Below are 25,264 nucleotides of genomic sequence, written 5' to 3' on the forward strand. Positions count from 1 at the left end.
GATTGATTTCCTCTCGTTTCCGTTGCACTTCTACTACGTATTTCCAACGATTTGATAGTCAAACAACTGGCCAGACTCGCTGTTATTTTAATTGAATTAATATTCCCATTATGATCGAATCACAACGCGCATCATTCATTTCCGGCTATTATTTAACGCGCTTCTGCATCAAGGAAAAAAAATATTTACACAAATTTCGCATGTAATTACACCGGAATGGTACAATGAGGCAGTGGGAAAAATAAACTTTTATTCGAATCGCGTATTTGATGTGGCAAATACGAAACACGTGTTTCTCCGTGTCTCTCCGTTTCGTTCGATGGAAATGCACATTTCTCTTCTGTTCACGGATGATGAAAAACCGTATTGATATCGATCTGAACGACTCTGTCGAAATAATCAGTCCAACAGATATTTAAACTCACTGTTTAATCCCGACAGGTCAACGCCATTTGCCAGGCGAAATAAAAATGTCAGGGTATTAGTTTGCGAAATTTGTACAGCACACGGAGCACGAAGTATTTTTACATGGATCGCGAACGCTGTTTGTACTCTTTCTGATCCTTTCCAAACACGTTCCTTCGTCTTGAACAAAGCGAAGAGAAAAAGCGGACCGAGCGTAACCAAGGGTTCTCTAACTCGATGGCCTTGAACGCACCAATTCCTGACGGTTAGACCACGACAGAAACGAGTTTCGTAAATTAGCGAACGTTCGAAACTTGCCGAAACCAAAAGAAATGAGAAATTTCTTACGACGTTTTTGCAGCAACTGAGTTACAACGAAATGTTTGGGACTTTTTGAATCGACAACTACGATAAGATCTTTAGGTTGAAGAGACGAAGACATGCAACGGTATCGTAACCTTTAAGAAATTTGGCGATATAAGGACGATAGCTGTCAACGCGAAAAGAAATGGGAAGCCTCGCCGAGTCAGAAGGCGGTTCCAATAAGAAAAAGCGAAACTCGCGACGCCAAACTGACCAAGCAGAAATGCATTTCCAAACACTCTGAGACAGCCTTTGAGATGTGGTTCTATTGCTTTGACAGGGTGAATGGCCGTCCAAGTGGTATGTTTGACAATTGCGATGGCTGTAAAGAAATTTGTATAAATCGAGTCGTGGTTGTAGTGGAGACGAATGTTGATAGATATGTCCGGGGGATTCCTCTGTGTTAATAAATTAATAAACGTATTTTCGGCGAATTGAGAATTCTGCGAAAAAGATTTGTTTGGACCAGGTGGAAATGTCGAAGGAAAGATTTTGTTTATGAAAATTTGTTTAGTTAGCAGTTATAAGGAACAGACTTTATCCTTCAAAGAATTTCCGAAGGACCTGGAAATTATAAGGAAAAGAAATTGCAAGAAATTCTACGAGCTAATTAGGAATTTTGCGATAAGGAGTTTATTTTTAAACATTTTTTTGTCTGCGTTAAATGTAAATGATTCATTGAAATGTTTTATCCAATTTTATATTATTATCTAATAAACGTGGAATATTTTAAACAATTGTTCAATATTAGCGTATACGACGTGCTAGAGTCACGTGTCCGTGATAGCAATAAGTCACAAGTTTGCATGGAATAAGAGAAACGTGTAAATTAGTTTGATTGTGCAAGCTTGTCGTAAGTGAGATCGTGAATATTATTAAACACTCGATTAGATCGATTTATCGATTGTTGCACTACATGTACTTAGATATATGCATATTAGTATCTCATTTGAATGGAAAAAATACGAAATGGGAACATTTCTGAAAGCTGTTAACTGCGCGCGAGAACGTAACGATTCGCGATAATCTATGCTAATAAAATCGTTAAACATCTGAAAGTGAAATTTCAACGATATTGCATAAACAATTGGTAATCCCAGTTAAATTTGATATTTTATTCCAAATAGGTCGCACTCATTAACCTGTTTCTGAAAATTGTTCATAATTAAGCTGTATTTTCGTATGTTATGGAGTAACATAAACAATTAGATACTTCTATTAAAAAGGTAATCTGGGAATACACGTGTGTTCATTTTTAATTATTATACTGCACACTGTATAACGTGTTTTGTTGGTAGCAATTGCGATTGCAAAACTCGTAATTTTCTTTATCAATGTTTAATTAAAACGTAAAATACACATTACAAGGAATACAGTTAAATCGAATATTATTTCTTTAATAGTAGATTAAAATACTAAACGTTGTCTCGAGTAACAAACTTACTTTTTTACATTTTACAGTTTCCTCTTATACTCAAAATTAAGTTAGAACTCAAACAAATACACATACATATTTTATATATACAGATTGAAAAAATACCATATCCATAAGTCATATATCCACTAACTATAAATAATATATATATTTTAAGAAGAAAATTATATTGTCATCATACACCTAATTTAATAAACACAGTAATATTCTCTTCCCAATGTACACTGTTAATAAGCATTATCATTATTTTGTAATTACTATTTATTCGTCCCTATGCTAACTACATTATATTAACAAATTGACAGAATTATACCACAATTAGACGTAGAGTCGCAAACAGTTAACCCGCCTCTAATTTACAACATTTACATATCCCAAATCGTTAATCCAGACCTATCACTCGGTAAACAGATAGTTGGGAAAAAAACGTTGCACTAGACGCATAAAGGAGCAATAAATCTAGGCTAAAGCTTCCCAATTCACGTACACAATTTCCTGCTGTTACCTCTTTCTGTTAACATTGTAGCACTAATCGGGTAAGATCGCATCGTACAACGTTATGCAACCTGAAATCGAGGGTAAAGGGCGAACTGTAAAGGATGTCCGCCATACAAACAGACAGACAGACAGAGAGGGAGAGAGAGAGGGAGAGAGAGAGAGAGAGAGAGAAACCATTGCGTACAAAGGCCACGCGATGGTCCCTAAAGTATATTTACATTTGCATTCGGTAATTAAACCCCAGTGGGGTTTGCGCGATGGTCGTTCTTATCGTTCGATGGTGGAAGAAGAGCAATTGCTGGGAATCCTAAATAATTTAGCACAACGGGCGCGTGACCGAGTTATAACGAAACGGAAACCGGTAAGGCACGGAACGGTCACGAGGCAGGCAGTTGGTGATTAATAGTTTCGGTTGAACGACCGTTCCGCTAGCTTCATTAAGTAATTAAATTCTCGCCCCCTTCACAAGAGTTAACGTTTCGATCGCCTGCAAGGATTAGAGCGCTTTCGTGGTGATTCCTTTCTCGAGATCGTCCGTTTCATTCTAAGCCATTTAATCATACACACGTGAATTTGTTCATATACAGACGGCCACGTTAATATTCCAATATCCTTTAAAACAAAGTAACTTTCTTAAAATTGAATTCTTCTGAGCAGTTAAAAGGATTAGTTTATTAGATGGTGCGTGAAAAAGATTTGGAAGAATTGAGACTGGTCGCAAGAAGAAAATAGTAAAGATCGTTTTTGGAAATAATTGAAATCTAAGCTTGTAACGAAAATTTAAACAATACAGATCGTAGATTCGTGTCAGTTATACACGCGTTGAAAATTTCATCGCGCAGCAATGTAAGTTTCATTTCGTTCGTAAATAATTCTGACAAGATTCTATTATACGTAATTAGCAAATTACCTACATATCATGCTCGTGTAATTTATTTGAAATTATTTTTCATGTAATAGGTAGAAAAAAGCAGACAACTGACGATTAAATAATTTATACACCAAGGGTTAATAACATTTACGTGAAACATTCTCTTTTTTACTCTTTGCAATTACGGTGTTATAACTAAACCTGTCTTTTTCAAGAAAATCATGGGAAAGACATCATTGTAACAGTGTTTTAGGTTGAAAATTATTTATTCACTGTTAAAGATATTCAAAACTATTTCCCCCGCTCCATTCGTTAATTTGAGAGAAAATTGGAATAGATGTCTTCAAGAACTCTATAGAAAACAATTAATTTATCCTTTCTTGATCCATCTTGTATGTGTGATAATTCATGTAAATATGGTATAATTTGATAAATTTAAGAACATACAAATGGCATTAAGGATAATTACTCGTTGACCGAACGAATGTTGACAATTTAAATCAAGATGATGATAGGACGCACTCATCATTCGTATTATCTGGAATCAAGCACGAATAGAAGTGATAAAGAGTATTGGACGAAGCGTCGCGCCGGTTGTATAAGATTTAAAGGCAAATCTAGTGATTACACGCGATTGCCATCATTTGAAGGTAATCGGGTTAGGAACTCGTCGAGGAGATGTAATAATCATTGAGAAAACATGGAAGACAATTTGCCTGTTGATTTATTAGTGGTAATCGAGCGGTATAATTGGTGTTTAAATAATTTATTTCCCCATTATTGGTGAAAAGTAGAAATAATTTTCACATCGTAAATCATAAAGAATCAAAATGTATTATAAAAGTACTCCTTCCTGATCGATGTAACTGATTTAATTTCTTATTAATATTATTAATAAAGCGAATGCGTAATTTGGAATATACACGATATGTAAAACATAAAATGCAGATAAATTTCCAATAGTATGTTAATGTTATAAATTACAATAAGTATTTTTATTAATTATAATGATTACAGTAATATTAATATCTGACACAGTGACTTAAATACATCCGAATACTTTATCAAGTATTTTATTATAATTTCAATAGCAATGCTTTAGCATTCGTTGCAATCCCTCGGCATTAATAAATGTCAATTTATTAAACAATTATCCTACTTATTTACTGTCACGCGCCGAGAGAAATTCTCGAACCTTTGGACGTCGTAACTCCGTGCATTGACGCAAGTATCGTGTACATGGCGAATTCGCGAAACTTTTAACTACGTCGTTGAAAATACGCGTAATCGTTAACATAAAGGTTGATGTATATGTTAATAGAGAGATATGATCATTATAGAGGAATTACGCCGTAACAAAATCGCGATATCAACGGCTTACGCAAATGGCGAAAGTAAGAGGAAAAACGTCACCTTGAGTGCGCGTAAGTATTCACCTGATTCGACCTTCGAGGCCAAATTATTTCCTCGAACCTACAGACAGTAATCTCGTGCAACACAATTGCATTTCAAGCATAGCGTGGCAACCGGTGTTGGCAAAACTGCGATTGTTTTTACATTTCACGATTTTACATTTTCCTTGTCGAATAATTGCACGTCTTGCGTTCTGTCTAAAGTGATTGTTTTATGGATCGTCCAGGAAGAATATTAAAGTGACTTTGAAATAAATTAAACTGCAGTAAACTATTAATAATTCCATAAGCAACGTTGTCTCTTAGATCGTAGTTCGAATCTCTCAGGTAAAATCAAATCGACGAATATCGGAATTTATAATTAGTAATTTGAAAGATTAGAAATGCTGGTCCAATGACACAGAAATGATCGATAATAATAAATAGGAAAAGGTTTTTCGCTTCATTGTAACAATGCTCAATGTAATACAATAGTTGGAGATTATTAAATCTACTCCATTTTCTATGTTTCATACGAATAATAATTTTCATTTATTTCAGGAAATACAACACAATAGAGCACATTAAAATCGAGATAGAATATTCTGCGCCAAGTTCTTCATTTTTGACTAGACTAGAAAACGATAAATAATTCGATATCAGAGGCTGATCTCGTACATATCGTTTCTTGAACATTGATAGCATTATGAAAACTAATCACTTATTTAATTTATCTTCCAAGATTTTATTTTAACGATTAATAAAATAGTACGCGAACGTTGTAAGTAGCAATTATTATCAGTTACGCGCGTGATCATTGGGGGGGGGGGATTGGTATCCTTGATGAAAATAGCATCGCAAGGTTTCCATTAAACGTTTTCACGTTGAATATTGAAATAATTAGAGCTCAATGTCATTGGAGAATTTTTATATCGACTCGATATTTATACAGGCGTACTCCTTGCGAGAATATTAGGTCGCATAAACGGTGAAAAATACCACAGATTATACTGTGTCATGGTTTCTAGCACGCTCGTCGAGACTCAATGTCGCCCACATTTTCGTTTGCATACGGAATCACGATGGAGATGAAAAATTTTATTTTTACCAACTACTAGACCGTGTCGGTATGAAATTAAAATTAACACAGTGTCGTAGTTAAGCATGCAAATGCATTTCCTTTCCGTGCAAGCGTTGAAGATCGGCCCTGGCCATCTGATATTCACGGCGGTAATAAACATTTCAGTTTTTGTTAAATTTATTCGTGACTTATTCGTTTGACATTAGAGATATAAGGATAAGAAACGTACTAAACGAGGAAAAGATTAACCTTCCGTTACTTTTATCACATACAGTGTAGTGATTATACATGCAAATTGTAACTCTCTTTCTATGAATAAATCGCAATTTTAAATTCTGTGAAGGAACCTTCGATTTACATGAAATAGAAAATGTCGAATTATTTTGTTTGGAATGATAACGTTCTTGAAGTTTCTTCTGATTTCCTATGTTTTAGAATTTATGTGTAGCAAAACTTATAGCAAGATAATGACCAACGAGAGTAACAACAATTAATTTTCATTTAAACTGCATAAAAACGAATTTAACTAACTTATTTGTTCATCCTGACATAACTTTAAATTATGCGCATATACATGTACATATATGTGCAACTATATGTTTCCAGAAACTTCAAAGAAACTTATCCAAACCTGTTTAATTTATTATGATTTTTTCGCTGCGCTAAAAAAAATTTTTAAAACATCATTCAAATATTTTAATTCAAGCCCCGTGGGGATATCCTTCAGAATATTTAAATTCACAAGTGCTCGAACTTCCATATCTCTGCTTTCCTTTACGCTTCCTTTGAAGACTCGGAAGTTTAGAGTGTCCAGTGGTTGAAATCAGAAAAATACTGCGGATATTTATATAAATTTATACTTGTAGAAAAAACCCTAAAGAACGAAACTTAATTGAATATTTGTTTCATCTCTTGTAATTGCATACTGCAGCACGTACTTCTGTACTTCTGAATATTCTGTATACTTTTGCAATATCACATGCCCTATGCACATCGACGTAAATGAATGAAGTAAACATTCGTAATTTATTTATTATTTACTTCGTCGATACCGCTTAAATTGTGAATACGAATTATATGTCAAATATCGTCAACACCCAATTGATAACAGAAATTAAAAGAGTACTGCGTAACAAGAAACACAGTCAGCTTAATCAAACTTACAATATACTATTCTACTTAGTACAAGTCTAAGACCTCAAACTCGAACCAAACACGCACAACTAACGCGCAACATAATCCACCCCACGATTCAACCCATCTGATTCTCGAATTTTTGTGTTCTAATCTCACTCTTACTTTTAATAAATAAAAATATTTCCAGCGCTTCAAGAAAAACTTCAGCACGTGCTCAAGAGGCGAAATCACGTAGATCGGCAACGATCCTTTCATCTTTTTCTCGGTCTTAAGAAATTTGTTAACGATAATCCAAAAAAACGTAGCAGACACGTCTTTAAACACGTCTCACGATAGAGCCAGAAGAATGAAGAAATTCTCGTTTCCTAACGTGTCCATTACCATTCTGCGATTACGATGCAGACGTTAGGCCAACGAACGTTGTCGATTTTTCGCTATATCGACCGAACCACGGTCACCGGGGACCGGATCCTTAGCGAGTGAAATAAAAATAGAAACATCCGTATACAATGCAAGGAGCAAGATCTCTGTGTGGCCTATAGGGGCACGTTGTAAAATGAGAAATGCATGAGAAAGGTCGGCGACTTACCATCGTGGGAGTCGTAGAGGTAGATGATTTTCTTCCAGCCGTAATATCGCACCGTGTCGATGATAGCGCGATGATAATCCGGACGCATGCTTATGGCGAAATCCAAGAGACCTGAGGACGGTGTCAGAACCTGAAACACGTAGGGCGGACACTCACGTATACGCTTTCGACTTTCAGATTTTATTCGGTCGTAGGGACGAACAAAACCGAAAACTGCGGGGACGCGTGGTGAACTGTTGAACGGCGCAGTTTTTCCGAGCGAGCACGACGAGGACGGAAACGCCGCCAGTGCAAATGTAGCCGTAAATATTTACGATGCTGTAGCGTGGCGCAAATGTTGGTCAGTTTCAAAGCTCCTAGCTACGTAATATTGGACCGTTTCGCCAGCTTTCTTTCTCCCTTGCGAAGTAACCAGCTGATTTAAGCGAATTACGCTTTCGTTTGGGATCGTTGGTGCTTCTTTTTGCATTCAGGAAGAAGGAACTTTTTCACATACGAATGTTCGTAAGTATTTGGACACTTTATGACAAGTCGATTTGTAGTAATATTAATTTGTAGAACAGTATTTGAAATATTTGAAAAGGAACGAAGATTATAGCTGATGGGGAATTAATGAACAGAATTGGAACTTACTATCTCTTTATGGACTCGGGGTACGCTATAAGTTAAAATTATATTACATTTCAATAAATAGAAATATATTCTACTGCTTACTATATATATTTAGCATTTAAATATTACTGCTTCCATCAATAACGAAAGTCTTACTGTCAAGTTAGAAGAACCTTTTTTTATCTGGTTTTTAATTTAAAAATGTGTACAAAATTGACAATTAAAAAACATTGTAATCGTAGTAGGTTTGACAGTTGCAAATGTTAGTTTTATTATTAAATATTAGTTTTGAGAAATTGCACGTTGCTATGATAATTATGAAGATAAAAGTCGTGACAGTACGTTTCATTTGTAATTTTGTAAATTAAAATACATTTTGTCAAAAAACACGTGTGTATCCAGATATCTCTGAATAATCGTGTAAATCTTTGTCGAAACTTTAAATTGTACGTACATCTTATAAAAAATACTTCTTGGAAAGATATATTTTAAACAACACAATGACTTTTAATCATTAAAAATCATAAGTAACTTAAAACGTAACAAATGGTGTAGGTTTTTATAAGATTTAGTAACTTCTTCTTCTGCTTTTCGTAAGCCGTCCCACAATTGACAAAGAGAAGTTGCAAGATGACTTTTTAATGAAACTTCATCCGATGGAACAGTTACAAAACCGTCATCTACTCGTACGTATCTTATAAACTATTAAAAAATCCACTGTCAAAAACCGTGTGCCATTAGTTTCAGTTTTTCAAGCTCTACCACGTCACGAAGTCTCATAAAAAAATCAGGCTAACACTTTCGGATTTCTCTCGGTAAAAATGACCATAGCTAGCCATTAAAGTTTCCTGAGCTAACTACAGAAGCAACTTTCCGTCATCCAATATCTGCGGTAACAGAATAATCCCTCACGAAGAGACAGAAAAAGAAGGAAGCAATATAATAACAAGGAACATGTCGCATTCTGTAAGATACCAGGAGAAACTAGCATTGTACAAATGTTCACGGAAGTATTCGAACATTTTGTATTTTGTAAGTATTAAAACATTTTGAATTTTCATTGGCATCATTATGAGACTCGATTGTCGTTTTCGTGTTGATAAAGTTTGAAATAAATCTGAAAATCTATATATAAGGTGATCTATATACGAACCTGTTAAAAGGTGTAAATTAATCGACTCTACTTTTCATTAATTTTCTAATTTCATTACATAAGTACATGATTAATATTTGACTGGCAAGAAACAAATTATTTACCTGCGTAAGTTCATCAATTACGAGAGAATGACATAATTACAATAATAGTAAATTTTAAGACAGATTTAAAAAATAGTGGTTTGTAACATCATTATTACTCTGTATCTTTTAATTCCCGGAGTTGAATCGTGGCTTCTGGACGATTTATATTTCAATTCAGAAATTACAAGTGTATTTAAATACCTGACTGACCATTATATATTAATCAACTTCGACATTCAGTAAGATCGTATCTAACACTTATCATAATTAGCTATTCATGCTATACACTAATTTTTCACTAAATATACGTTTACATCTTCACATTTTGTAGCTTCTATATGGACATTCAGATTTCATTTCATTATTACATTCCATTCCATTCCGCAGATTACATTCCATTATTTCAGATTGCTTTCAAAATTTACCAATTTAATCGTGACAGTCGTGTCTCATTACATTGCCAATAAAGTTTCGAAATATTTTATATGGCGTTCACAATGTACACGTAGAAGTTTTCCATGACGAATGTCCAAATACTTTTATAAGCCACTGTACCGCACGGATCGGTAGAAATTGTAAAAGATCTGCTCTTATATAAATGGTCGTTTCCTCCTCGCGAACCGTAATTGACCAGTCGCAGTAGGGAAAGGGAAATGTGGCGTGGGAAGGATAGATAGGAAGAAGAAAAAAGAAGAGAGGGCTTCGAATTAGCATTACCACGCGATTAGCATTTAAACGACATGGACATTCGTTGCGCGGTTCGTGTTGCGTGCTCATGCGAACTTACCGTGCACGTAAATACGTATCGAAACACGGCTGGATAAAAACGCACACTTATATCCTGGTTGGAATATACGGGGTCGCCATTCATCCAATATGGACGTACGATATCAGTTTTGCAAGTGGCGTTACCACACCGCTACCCGATAAATGCGCCCACCGTTTGCAATTCGACGTGGCGAATAAATTTTCGACCGAACCAATTCATTTCGAAATTCAAATTGTAATATGTTTGTATACACTCCATACATATTTATGTATTTATGGATGAAGCTATGGTATGTATAGGAAAGTGTATGTAGAGCGGTTGTACGTCGATCGAGCAAGCTCTGTCCGCGAACTGATAATTATCGACCACCGCGATCAATCTCTATCGATTTTGATTCGAATTTCCTCGTACACGGTAATATTTATACGTTTGTTTGCGCCAGGTACCAGAGGAAAGAGAAACGAAAGCAAAATTAATTTGACTGATTGCTGGGTAACCGCTTCGAGGATAAACCCGCAGCAATTTCTGAGAATATGGCGCAGCTCAACTGACGACGAATATACGTATGTACGTATGGTAGTTACGGAAAAGTTTAACAAGGTTGCCTGGGAAGGTGGACAGTTTCTACTGGCCGATTAAATTACGGATCGAGTTGAATTAAGTTGTTGAGATTGTTGGTGATTTGAAATGGGAGGTATCCTTCGTTTTCCTTTGACACAGTAGTGAATCACATGTTTGTCCTTTGATAATCAGTGAATTATATTTTCTGCCTTTTGCGATGGAATGTTTTATTGATTTTTAATTTTTTTTTTCTAGTTCAGTTCACTAAAAATAAACTGATCAATTGGACGATTGTTTGTTTAATTGAGTCTGGAAGTCATAAATGACAAAATTCAAAAAATAACTTTCCTCTGTGGTTTTTTGATACGTAGGTATTTCTATATGATCGAGGAAAAAGAATTTTGATTCCCAAATGAGTTAGAAATACTTTGCATTATAGGAATAGAATACTCCGGATCGGAGATATATTTTGAATCCTCTTTCGTATTAAAGAGTCGATAACGAAGGGAGTTTAACAGATTAAAAAGTAATCGTTCAACAAACAATTAATCCGGATTGTAATTTAAATCTGAGAATTTAATCTATCAATTTCCCCTGTCTCCGCTGTTTACTTGTAAAAAGAACGCTTCCATTTTCATCGGAAATCCTGATCAAATTATACGTTGCAAGAAAGACGTTTTCGCTAATAAAACTTGCTGAACGTAAGCTCGCGTTAGTTTTTTATCGATGCAGCTGAGCTTCGAGAAAAGCGATAAAAATAAGCGTCGAAGGCCGATAAGTGAAAATAAGCAGAGACATAGGGGTGGGTAAGATAAGAATAAATATCGGTGCGTTTTTCCCTTCGGCGATATTATAAGTTTTTATTTAGCCAAGCTGGGAAAGCTATTTACCTTCTCGGGAAACCAGGGCGTCACGAAAGGCATCTGAAACGTGTTGCTATAAGAATGGAGGGTGTCGAATGAATCCGGACTCACGGCACCCAGCATGGAGAACACCCCTCTGCTAAACTGACTGCAGACTGCAACAAACACGCATATGCGATTCGTTAAAATTTCTACATCCATCGATTATTAATTTACAACGATCAAAAGAAATGTAATTAATATTTTTTATTTTAATTCTATTTCATGTATTTAACATTTCACGCGCAGAACTTGAAATTTCATTTACTATACCAGTATCGACTTAGAAATGATCGAAGAGGGATGCAATTTGAAGATTAATATAAATTACAGACGATAACTATAAATAGCCAACTATAAATCTCTATTTCTTCATTTCTATTATACACATGGGTATTATGAATGTTTAAGAGCTCGGACGAACGCAATGGAATTTTCTTTGTCACTGCGGTAACGATTTTGAAATTATTAAAAAATGACGCAACACAAAATTAATGTAAATTAAGATCAATAGCTACAAAATTCCATTCCTCGATTTCTTACATACATATATAGGTATCGAAGACTTCGTACAGATAGAATGGTATTTTCTTGATTATCGCAGTAACGATTTGTAAATTATAGCAAAGTGATGCAATTGAAAATTATCATATATTAGAGATATAACTATAAACTTCAATCCTTTTTGTAATTGTGAGAAGCATCGTTAGCTGTTATTATTTCTTGAAATTATTTGTAATTGTCTTTAAACGATTTCTCAGAATTAAAATGATATATTGTTACGCATAATTTCTCATGATGTTATATGACGTAAAATTTTAATAACTACTTATGCGATTGTTCCAGGATAATGTATAGGACATGTTGAAACGTAAATCTAGACAAACAATATCATAAAAGTATTAATTTCATCGGTAATAAAAGGAAAGTACTACGCTATAATTTGTCAATTATCATAAAAGAATGATCACCGCCATTTAGGTATGCTCTCTCTCAGGCCGAATAACGAACGAGTAAACGAAGCGAATTGCACGAAAATCATGCGACAAAGTTCAACGAGCCGCGTCGGCATTTCACGCGTAATTTCATTCGCAAGCTGCGTTTCTCGTTGCCTCGCCCAGTGGCAAACGTGTAATATCCATTCAAAGGTGTCAAAGCATAGCCAGAAGTCCAATAACTCTGTTTTTCATTATCGGGTCGCGAACAAAGCGAAGAGAATTCCATCGAACGCTTCGCTGTCTGCGCGAGTTTTCCTGCAGCCGCGCGTAATGCACGCGCTCACGAGCGCTCGCGTTGAATTACGCGAGTAACAGCTCATTAACATGAAAATTTTGCTCATCTATCACGCTAGTTACAGTAAAAAAGTATTTTGGAGGTAGAACGTTATTTCGATGTACAATTTTTAATTTTTTACCACTACTCAATTGTTAATTTTCAATTATTAATTCTCTATCTGTAATTTATAATTTTTTATTTTCAATTCTTTATTTATTTCCCTACCTTTAATTTATGATTTTCTATCTTCAGTTCTTTATTTTTAATTTTTAATTTTCAATTTCCAGCCGCTAATTTCTCATGTTTAATCTTTAATTTCATATTTTTCATTTTATCTCTTAGCTCGCAATTTTTAATTTTGTCCCTTCATTTTTTTATTTTTAATTTCCATTAATTCGGGAATCTGAATTCTTTTTGAATATTTTTGCCGATATTAAATGTAGAAACATATTCACAGAAAATTGTTCGTCGAATAAATTAATCTGCGAATATGCGTAACAACAGCAATTAATAGCTGATCGACTTATAATGTATACATATTTAAGAACCACGAGACATTCGTATAACGTAAATGGAGAATTTTCCTAAATAGTGAGCTAGTTTTAAACCGTATAACCAATTAATACTGTAATGTACTCTGTAATACACAGATACAAACATGTAAACTCGTCAAACTTTGTGAATAACCTCCCGTACCTAACTTCTGTACCTTAAAACAACACATTTTTTATCCACTATAAGCTTTAATAATTTCCATTCTTTAATCCTAGCTCAACCTCCATATCGCGGACTAAAAGTCATAGTGATATAAAGTCAGGCCACTGCTACTTTGCGTAAAACGATGTTTTACTTTTACCATCGTAAAAAAACCTACGCATAATCTTTAAAGTTAACAAACCATGCCAGGGTATTAAACTTCTAACTTACTTCATTACCGAATTAAGCGGATAATTCTTCTAAAGACTGTAAAACATATGAATAACTATGTATTTAAATATTTTACTTACACCATTATGATTCTTAGCTCGTCATATTACTTTGATATCATCGGTTACGATCGATCCTCTCACGCTATCTATTTAAAAATTACATTATCTTCTCATCGACTATTTAGCAAGTTCCCTTTCGTGTCTCAGCTGTACTCTCTTTCAAAGAGGAAGTAATATCTGTACTAAAGAGAAGAACCGCTGTTTGTAAACATTTTACATACACCACTGTGATTCTCAACTCGTCATGTTACGTCTTTAACTTCGTCAATTATCTTCCTTTTCACACTACCCACGTTAAAATTCAACTTCCACCTCGTCAAACCTACACGAGTCACTACACGTCTGTTCTCGTATCTTTGCGAGGAGGGGTAGCTGTACAACGCCCCTATCAAAAGCAAAACGTGCTCAGAATCAAGCAGTCTCCTTCTCGGGGCAGTGTTTTTGAAAAAAGCAGTCGGTACGTATGCAAAGCCGATAATAGGTCGGCCATTTGCTAGGCAGGCTTGGTCGTGCATCCTTCTCGCTTACTTGACGCAACGACTTGCATGCAACACGCGGCATCGCATATCGATTAGAAGGTTCTCGTGGCGAAGGATTCTCCGCGTCGTTATACGGCAGAAGTAGGGGGTTGAAAAGCTAATGAACGCAAAGTCCGCCAGCTGACGACGAATCAAGCATGGGATAGATCGGAGAGCGAAGCTAGAGGGGCGGTAAAGTGGCGCGACGAGGTGCAAATAGATCAGGAAGAAACCGCAGGGTGGAGAGTCGTTCGCCGTGAAATCGTAAATAGAGAGGCGCAAAAATGCGGAGTCGCTACAGGAATCTTAATGCCGCGCAGTGCTTTAGAACGGTTGCCTGAGTAGGAAAAATCCAGCGGACGTTGCGCAGACTAACGTTATTTAATGCTTAACTACGTATATCAACTGATATATTAATTTATTTTTTCATATAGAATTGTCCTTATACAGAGCACTCCACTTTGAGTTTGACACGTAATCGTCTAACTAAACTATTAATTATGTAGAAAAATAGCGAAAGTAAAATGTTTCAATAACTTCGTTGTGTTTTGTACCAAGGGTATCTTCATTTTACGATACTCACAAATCTTATCTATAATAAATGTACGTACTTTTACGATTCGACAGTGGCCTTCGTTTTGGCTACACCGTTTCCATCTGACGCCTGTTACTGTACTTAAAAAATCTACACAACTGAGTAATATTTTAATTAAAAATTCGTAAAAATATAGAAACTTAAAGAGGCGAAGAATCGAATAATACAAAAATGATGAAAAATCGTGACTTTCTAGCAATCGTTATCAAAAGTCGTGTGCTGTCGGTCGAGTTAGAGATCAATAGGATGTGGTTGGAAGGTCGAAGGTGGCGAAGGCGAAAGCAGAGACGAATTCGTGGGACGCAACGGGGCCCCGTGGAATTAATAATGATGAAAGAGCGAAGGGACAGAGTCGAGCGTGCCGCGACCGTATACGTCACGATGCCCCATTATGCTTATGAATATAAATGCACCCTTGGGGGTGGCTGCAATAAATGCCGGTCACAGCGCCGCGCGGATCTCTGAATTCTGCTGGAAACGGCAGCGTACACGCGGCGCTGCCCGTGGAGTAACAAAAATAAAAGGCGTCGCTGCGCCGCCGGCCAGTTTTTCTTCCTTTCTCTCGTACTCCTATCCTTCCGTCCGCCCCTTCTGACCACCTCGCCACCCTCTTCACCCATACCTCTCACCCATGCACTCCCCTCTTTCGCCTACATCTCCTCATCCACGGTCGTTTGCGTCCCTTTGCTTTTTCTACTGGCGCGACCGCGAAAGGTACCGCGTAGCAGTCCGCATAAAAGAATAATTAAAATAAAGTAGGCTGCGCGTAATTCTGCCGAAATTGTGGCGCGGCCACAATAACGATAACAACGAAATAGTTAATGAGGGCCGCCCCCCAGACGGGCATGAACCTCGTCGGCCTAATTGCGGGGTTAGAAAAAATATTACAGGAAAGATGTTTCAGGATCGTGTTCGATCCGAGAATTAATTTTTTAGCAAGTTTATTGGCTCCCCCGTTGCGTACCATTTTCATATCGTTCTTTGAAAAACTCTATTATTTCTAACAGATTGCGATGGTTTTCATCTTGGTTCTCGATGGTTACGTTCTTTAGTTGTGCGATGCGCCTTAAGTGTCATTTTGTATCAATAGAATGAAGGAAAATATTTTGTCCCTGTTTTATGTTAAAATTCTTTTTGTGTTTGCGGTTCGTTATAGTTAAAGTTCAACATTCTGCAGTTCTTTTCATACTTGTTTTAATCTGATATGCTGTGGTTACAGCGGGTGCATGTTGTGACGAATGAAACACGTGAAGATGGAAATGCACGTAGTTATTCATAAGAATTTATGTAGAACGTCACAGAACACGTGGGAAATATTTATAGCGTTAATGCTAGGCATCAGAATGATGAAGAAAGTTTCATCCCAGATTCACGAACTTAGCAAATGACAGAATAGCATTTTGTCCATTCTACCAGAGTGAGAAATATGATGCGTGAGTGGGATAAAAAGAATGATTCGTCGGCTAATTCATTGATACCAGTATACTCCTAGCGTAAAATAAAATTGTTTATAACTTCAAAGTAAGTCTCAAACGATATTTCTGTACCTGAACTGTTTTCATCGACTATAATTAATCTCCATATATTTTATGATACTCTGTATGCTTAATTAATCTGTCGTATTCGACAAAATGACAGTTCGTCAGAACACCGGATCGTACTTTAATCAGCATCAATGTCATTTAGATCGATTTTAATTTCTGTAATGCAAATATGACGTGCCTTATCTTTGAGATAACCGAAACATGTAAAGAAGATAAGAAATTTATACGTAACGAAATTTATTATAAATATATTGTACGTATGTAACAGATTGTCTTAGTCGGTTGTCAATTTCACAACAAAGGTTCAATTTCCATTCTTATAGGAGATTCCCAACAAAGGAAATTGTCTAGCAAATTGACTTGCTCATTGACATTCTTATCCTTCGATCTTTTTCTTTTCTCATTTTCATTAAACAAGATGGAATTTCTTCCGTTAAGTTCTTCGATGGAATTCGAATAACGTTGTGGGAGGCAAACTATCGGAATTTTGGGATTTATACGGTGGCCCGCTTTCGAAGCTCATGAATTATGCAGACACGAAAACGGGTTCCCGAGCGCGGTAATTGGAGGGAAGTGGGTTTCTTCTTTTAAAAACACTGGTCACCGAACTTTCGCGCCTGTTCCAATCGATCTGTGTTTCTTTTTGATTCCTAACACTCAGAAATATTCTTCAAAAATATATAACGTGAATTTTCTATTTACGACGGTATCTTCACTATCCTTGATAAATATTCCAAAATCTAAATTACACGTAGAACCTCGCGTATTTTCTATTTATATTTAACATGGTCGATAAAATCCATTTAGAGCGTCAAGCTCTTATAAATACAAAAACAGGTTTTATATCTAAAGCATCTATTTTTACATCTATACCGATTAACATAAACTTTCAACTTTGAACTTTGACAAGAAAGAAATGCGTGCTGATCACAAAACACAAGAAAGGCTCACTCGTATGTTAATACAACGTTTATACAACGTGTTAAACGTGTTAACCATCAATGAATAGTCTGCACCGTGTCGTTATCTCTTTTCACCTACAAATTTCATCCTTGATTTACTCTCTCTGAAGTTCTTTTTCCACTAAAAAAATGTTTACCGATGTAAATAATCGTATAACGTAAAAGAGATATTAATTAGTAATAATGGATTCATTAAATTTTCTGCAACCGTACAATAACTGAAAATTACAACTTGAACGTACACGATTCAGTTTACCTACAAACAGCTAAATTCACGAATGACAGAATTTTTCATAATTTTTCCATAGCTACGTACCATACCAAACATCTGCCAATATAAATATAAAAATTCACCAACAAAGGAATGACAAGTATTCTTTTTCCCTTCACATCTTATACAAAGCATATCTTTTTCCGCTCTTTCTCTCTCGTGTAGACGATTCTTTTGCTCGGTGTGTTCGCGTACTCGGATTGGCGAAGCTCCAAACGTTTGAATCGTTGCTTTACTCGATATCATATCGCCACCGCGGCCTCTCCTTTTCGCGTTTTGCAGTTCGAAAACCATTCTGTCCGTTTTATCGAGTGTCGGCTCGTTCGCCGCAGGTGTATCGATTGTGTTGCACGATTTCGCACCGTTCCACCAACTGTGCCGAATTATCGGAACATTTACGAGCCGTATTTAGCCGACTCAAATTCGCTCGGTGTTTTCGCTAGTTCCGCTTCCGGATCGTTTGGTCCTGTGTACGTTAAGTAGCCTACGAAACTTCAACGTACACAGTTTCTGAAACTCGGAGATGTTAGGAAATATCCTATTTGATCCGCGCGATCGAACTACCGATGTATTGGTTTAAAGTACCATCAAACAGAATTTAAAATTATATTTCTCCGATACTTTGTATCTTCTTAGATCGATCTAACTGACATTGATTTGATTATTAACTTTCAATTCGATCCTGATCCTGTTAATATAAGAGGATTAAAAATCTTGATAAAACTTGATAAAATCGAATTAAAAGGAGAAACGAACGAATAGAGATGCTATTGAATATTTAATGTCGTTACTCTTAATTCTTGTACAACAAGGTGAAGTATATTTCTCTATATCTGAAGAAACTTTAGTGTTTCATCATTTTATCGAGAAGCTGAAATGAGAATTACAAAATTTGTAGAAGCCAGAACTAAATGTTTTCGATATGAAAAAAAAGGGCATGTTCGTTTCGTAAAATCGTAAAATCTGAAACAACGTCCAGTATTAGCTCATTGCCGTATACGACACGAAATGTACTTTTCTTCACAAGGAAATGGACAATTCCTAATCAACGCCGATCGACTTCGTTTTATCCAAATTTCTGCATTTCGTCATAACCAGAGTACACGATTGATCTATATAATTTTCTAAAAATTAATAATGTCCAGCTTCGATGGAGTTGTTTAGTATAGCTTCACGTGGCCGTGAAACATAACTTTCTGTATCCTTCCCTCACCGGTAATAAACAACATCGATTATACGAGCAACCATATAACCGAAGAACACCTGTTTCTCCCTTCCAACCTACGAAATACATATTCCAAAGTTGCGACAAGTATGCAGAAGGGTTTCGCGATAAAGTAGGCAGCAGATGGTCATGGTATTATCGACTCCTCGTATTGGTTCGAACAAGTTAACGTCTATTATTATATAGATTACGCTTGCTTGCCGACCTCGGACAGACTAATGATGCCAGCGAAGTTTCCATCCTATGCACACACGGAGGTGTTGCCATCCGTGCAGATGACACCCTCACCCACCAGCCAACCGCACGATGTACACCCTTCGCTTCGGGCTGTAACGCGTCTTTCGTCTAACAAATTGACGTCGATAAACGAGAATATTCGTTATGTCCTTGGAAGGAATAGATTTTCGAAATGATTCGCGTTTCTTTAACGATATCGCGAAATACGGATGACAGATAACAGTGGGTTCATTGCGTGTTAATAGATTGTGGATTTTTCATGCATTCATGAAAAATTCAAAACTAAGGAAAATGCATGTAAAATTCTATAGAATATTTAAAATAAAGTACGTACATGTTATATTATCTAGCGGATGAAATAAATCTCTCCCTAAATTCCACTTCTGTAATTACTACAATAAAAGTACGAATTTGCATAAATATCCGCAGGCTGGTTACTAGTGCTAGTGATAAATGAGAGGGCTCAGAGGAAAAACGTCACGAGTAATAGTTTTATACGTTTGTGGGAAATTTGGAGGTTCAGAAATGCACGGAATACGCGTAATGGGCAAAAAATATATGAAATATTCGAAGTGTGGTATTTATTATGGATATTTAGTAGCTGAAACAAGTTCCTCTCTAGGTTCCATTTCCCAAATTATATTCATAAAGATACAAATTTCCATGAATATCCGCACTTTAGTTCTGAGTAAGGAGATCTGTGTTTCTCGATTAAAGAAACAGATTTTAGAAGTTGTTTATTTGTTTGTTAATAGGAAAAATAGTTAGTGGTTAAATGGAAAGCGATGAAGTGAAACGAGGGAAACAGGAAGAAGTCCAGTGGGAGAAAGGGAAGAAAAATTGAAACGTGTACGATATTATGATACAGTGATTACTAAAATTAAATCAGTAACTTGATTGTAATAAATATTAGCGGATTATCGTCGGAAGTACAATTTCGTACTGTAATTAAAACGGACGTTTGGAAGGATGTTGTAGATTCAATCTTTAGTAGACTTTTTTTTTACTGAATGCGAATTCTTCAAAAAACATCGAAATAATCGTGATTATATCGCAATTAACACAAAACGATATATATATATATATATATCATTTGATATATTTACTGAATAAATTATACGAAATATTTAAAAAATAGAAAATTGATATATGACGACAAATATTACGTCCCGAAGTACGTACGACAGCTCTGACGACTTACAACTCTCTTTTATATTGAAGAAAAATCCCCTTTCACCTTCTCTACCTATAACCGTTCATTCGCGCTATTTTATATACCAACGCAGCCCATCATTCACCCAGGCCCAAATATGGTAAATGCGATGGCGGCTTTCCTACGTTACTGAGGGTTTTACCGATAGACCTCGTTCCTTCTCCCTGTCCCGTACTTTCACTTTTACGATTCTGCTTTGAAACTACGATACTACAGTGTTTTAGTACGTAGCTTTGATAGTTTACATTCTAACGAACAGGAAGATTTCTACTGGGAGATCTTGTCATTGAATGCCCCATGGACTATATAAAAAGTAAATTTAAAAAAGTAGTATTCCGTCCTTTTTTCTTGTACATCTCCTTTTTTCCTACAAGGTCCTTCTGATAACTGTTACAAGCTGCTTTCTGTAAAATTATAAATCTGAAATGCGTGTCATTTTTTAATAAAATAGAACAGGAGAGTAATCGTTTCGAATAGAATGAATTTTGAATGTACTGCTGGAGGAACAAAAATTTGTTGCCTCATTTTTTGTAAATAAAACGACATATTAATATTTTATTTCTGTGTAAATATCTCCTGCCGAACCTTGTAGCATTTACCAAACATATATATTTTTAACTGGTATAATTAAAAGATTATAACAAACCGTCGAGAAATAATACGAATATGTTCTATGTTAAGAATTTTATTAAATATTCCTCTCTTCCAGATAGAATAATTCCAGATTTGTTTCTCGAAATCAGAACAGAAAATTCAAGAAACCGTCATTTTTTATTATAAATATTCTATAGCCACAGCTAAAGGTGGAAATTTACCTAGAGTTTTCTTTCGAGAATACATTCGTAAGCGTTCGGTTCAGCCGTTAACAAAGAAGTTGCACGTGTCATAGAAGCGTCGAGTGTACTTATTAATTATTTCAAGAAGCTTTTCTTCCCCGTCTGACCCCTATTCCCGCGTGGTATTCCCGCGCGAAAAAGTTTCCAGAAGTCGGGACGTAACTCGCAGGGGCCGTCAACGGGAACGGTTCGCTACTCGTCGTCGAGGAAATTCTTCTGGAAGACTCGAATATTGCAGGAATTATTTTTCACTCGAAAAGTTTCAAACATCCCGGTCCGTAATGTAACCAAACTCCCTCCGCGAGATCTCGAGTGGCCCGGAACGAAGAAAGTCGGACGATTCTCGCGGAACTACTTGATGACAAAAAAAAAAGAAAAAAAGAAAAAAAGGAAAAGAAATGAGAGGAAAAAAACATGATTCCCACTTGACGGGACTATACTAACGAGCTTGATCACGCACGAGACATGCATGTGGAAATGGGTTAATGAAACGTTAGAAGTTAGTAAAAGTCTTTTTCGATGTGCGACGAAGTCGTACGAATTTGACCGCGTTCTTCCGTTTCTCTTTCGTCGAATGAGAGATTTTATAATTAATAAGTTGAAAGAGGTACCACTAATTATGTATCGAAATTAAAGCGTGCTTTGTGAATAGAAAACGTTTTCAGAGGAGATTGAGTGAATTAAAATTCGAACGAAACGTAAGTTCTTCCAAGTTTACTTTAATAGAAGGCAAATAAAAGTTGATGAAGGTTTGATGTTTGAAATGGTTATTGACTATACTTTGATATTAGGTGCGTTAATGGCATGAGATTGGTATTTAATTTGTTAAATGAGAAACCTTCGCGAAATAATTTCGTAATTATATTATAGAGATAATTATATATAAAACATTTTTCATTTATATTTATAAAAGTATGAATTTTCGTAAATCTCATCAGTCTAGTAATCGCCATTGTAAGTTCCACACACAGAATTCAACAAAAGCAAGGTATTTTCACATTCAATAAAATACAAGATCTCGGCTAAAACTCACCAACTTTCCTCGCCCAGAGGCTTCTGTAAACGCAACTAGATCTTCAATTCAACGAATATTATTCGCGACAATGCGATGGCAGCAGCGACACGATGCTGGTTGCGCGTTCTACTCCCGTCTTCTAAGACACTCGAAACCGTAATTTAGCGTCAAGTATAGACGCGTATCTGGAATTGTCCCCTCGTATTATATTTAGCAACTAGACAACAAGTAATTCCAACTACGGTTCACGGGCCATTTAAGTTGCTAACTCGTCCTATCACGCGTGTTCCTACTTGTCCTTTAACAGCCGTCTCTACGGTCTACGTGCGCATACATACGTACGTGCATACACGTACACATACATACAAACACCTGTACACGGCGTTCTTATCAGAATTATCAGGGCCTCTGTTTCCTGGGATCCCTTCCTCGCCGCGAACTTACCGCCGCACAATAGAGAAAGTTTCCTCGATTTACCGATTATCTCGGCCTCGAGCAAAGTTACTGCAGTGGCTCGGCCGCCAGATTTCTAGAATTCACCGATGAACGGTTATATACGAGAGCCAAAGTGAATATCAGCTCGACGTGATCGTGTAGGTGTATTATGTTTTCAGAATTCCGCAGCCACTCCTATGGCGGAAGGCGAACACGCGCTTCCGGGCTAGGAGAAGCACAGACATCGAAGGGAAATGCAGTTTAGAGAGGAATCTCCGCAGAGGAGTTAACAATTTGCAGTTGAAATATTATTTTTTATGACTATTGGATGCAAAGGAGATTGGATTAACGTTATTAGCGTAGATATTGGATTGCGCGTAAAATTTCTAGTGTTCTAGTGTTCTTACCTAATGACAAAATCCGCAATCACTTAGTTGCCAATCTAATATATACTCATTAAGTAACGAAATAGTTCGAAGATAATAACTGCTCTTAATTTGATGTGGACTTTGAATTTCTTTCTCTCGGTAAGACAATTTTGAACCTTATCTATGCAAGAAATGTTGAATTCCGGCTGGAATGTTCATCTGTATTTGTCTCATTCGCTGAATATTGCACTCTTGTTGTTATTTACTGCGATCTTTATGGAATTTGTTCGAAAGACACAGATAAGAATCGAAATACTTTGGAAAGTATTTGAGAGAATTTATCGCCGAAAAAGATGACAAATTTGTCAGAGAAAAGTAAAATTATAAATAGGGAAGAGTCTACTTATAGTTAAATCATACGTTGTAGGATTTGTTTAAATCGCGTGAAAAGTTGTTTCCGAACAATTTTTCTTATTAACTAAATGTTAGAATAAAAAATACATATTTTCATTCGTATAAAGACACGTCTATTTCTAAGAATCGTTGTACATCGATATCAATTAATACGGTAGGGAAGATATTTCATATTCCCTCTCAATCCTTATAGAACAATGAAAATAGAATTTATATTAGTAGTTATAAATAAACCAAAAATGGAGTTATTAGAGGCACTGGAAAATTAATATGAGTAGACAATTGACGAAATTGAAGGTAGATGATAATTATGGTCGATCAGCATTAATCGTCACAACTAAAAATACATCCTTATTCGCTCAGCTAACCAAACTTACGCTCCTAGCAACGTCGTAAATCAAAATAAATAAATCCGCACTTTCTATCTACTCATACACGTGCAAAAAGAAATGTTTCCAGGAAACTTTGAAATCCGCAAATCATCCAACATCTCTTAAATCAAAAACGGTAATCTCAAGGCGAACTCCTGCCGCAAGCCTAAGAGATCGTTTCTGCGAGAATTCCCTTTCATGATTTTAACTTCATCGGGTCGCGGGTTTGGCTAAATAAAAAAAAAGAAAAACGTGCAAAGACCAACTTCTCTCACAAACACGGATTAAGGCTCCCAGTCGTGATATTTATCTTGAGTTGGATATTATTGCGAAAAAAATCGGGAGATCAAGCTCGCTGCTTCATTTCCTGCGCATGTCCGGAACTACCGGCGTGTCCCTGGATTTTTCATTTCGAGCAAGGGCTGGAAGTCGGCGCAGGAAACAGCCATTATTCTTTCTCCGCTATATGTGGCGCACAAGACGCGTAATAACGCAATGGAATTTCCCGAGAACCGTCCAGTTTCCCTGGCGGACCCTATATCTCTTTTTCTCTCTCTCTCTCTCTCTTGTCTTCGTTTTTCTTTTTGCTCCTTTTCCTTCTTTTTTTTTTGGTCGATCTTCTTTTGAGATTTTCCACAAAGTGAGACTTCCACTTCCAACCCTTTCATCTTCGTCGCTTGATCGAGCATGCTGAGACGCGAGCGGAATCGTATTAGCGTCAAGATTCAGGAGAATTCATCGTCATGGACGCCTAGACTTTCGGTCGATAGCAAGAAAAGAAAGAAGTGACAAAGGTGAGAGAAAAAGGGAAAGAGAGAGTCTGTGGTGTTGCGTCTGTTTCTACTTGGCGACGCGCTGGTGATTAATGATGGTCATTCTATCAACAAGAATACATATACCTATCATCTCGAACAACCTTGCGTCACAGAAATGTGACGAGAAATGGGTACTGACTTTGACAAAATTGCAGGTTTTATCGCGGCCTGCATACTTGGTTTGAAGCGATGAGTTTAAGAATTAGATTAAGCTAGGGTTATTAGAATAAGGAGGACATTCTAGTCAAGCAGTTTGTCTTACAATTTGTCAAATTCCGTGTTCGTTCACTCGATGCACCGCACCTGTCGCTCGTTAAATTAATATTAG

The 25,264-nt window shown here is 36.3% G+C and overlaps 1 protein-coding gene across 2 annotated transcripts in view; it reads right to left on the reverse strand.

Annotated features, from left to right (window-relative positions):
- The window catches only part of LOC100645913 (glutamate receptor 1), a 335,783-nt gene that overhangs the window by 94,859 nt on the left and 215,660 nt on the right, over nt 1-25,264 (reverse strand). For both annotated transcript variants that reach the window (XM_048407043.1, XM_048407044.1), the window contains exons 3-4: nt 11,842-11,969; nt 7,771-7,900 (exon numbers count right to left, since the gene is read on the reverse strand). In XM_048407043.1, the coding sequence (XP_048263000.1) occupies nt 7,771-7,900; nt 11,842-11,969 (258 nt within the window). The remainder of the gene's footprint in view (nt 1-7,770; nt 7,901-11,841; nt 11,970-25,264) is intronic.

Source organism: Bombus terrestris, chromosome 7 (genome assembly GCF_910591885.1).
Source record: "Bombus terrestris chromosome 7, iyBomTerr1.2, whole genome shotgun sequence".
Classification (NCBI taxonomy): Eukaryota; Metazoa; Arthropoda; class Insecta; order Hymenoptera; family Apidae; genus Bombus; species Bombus terrestris.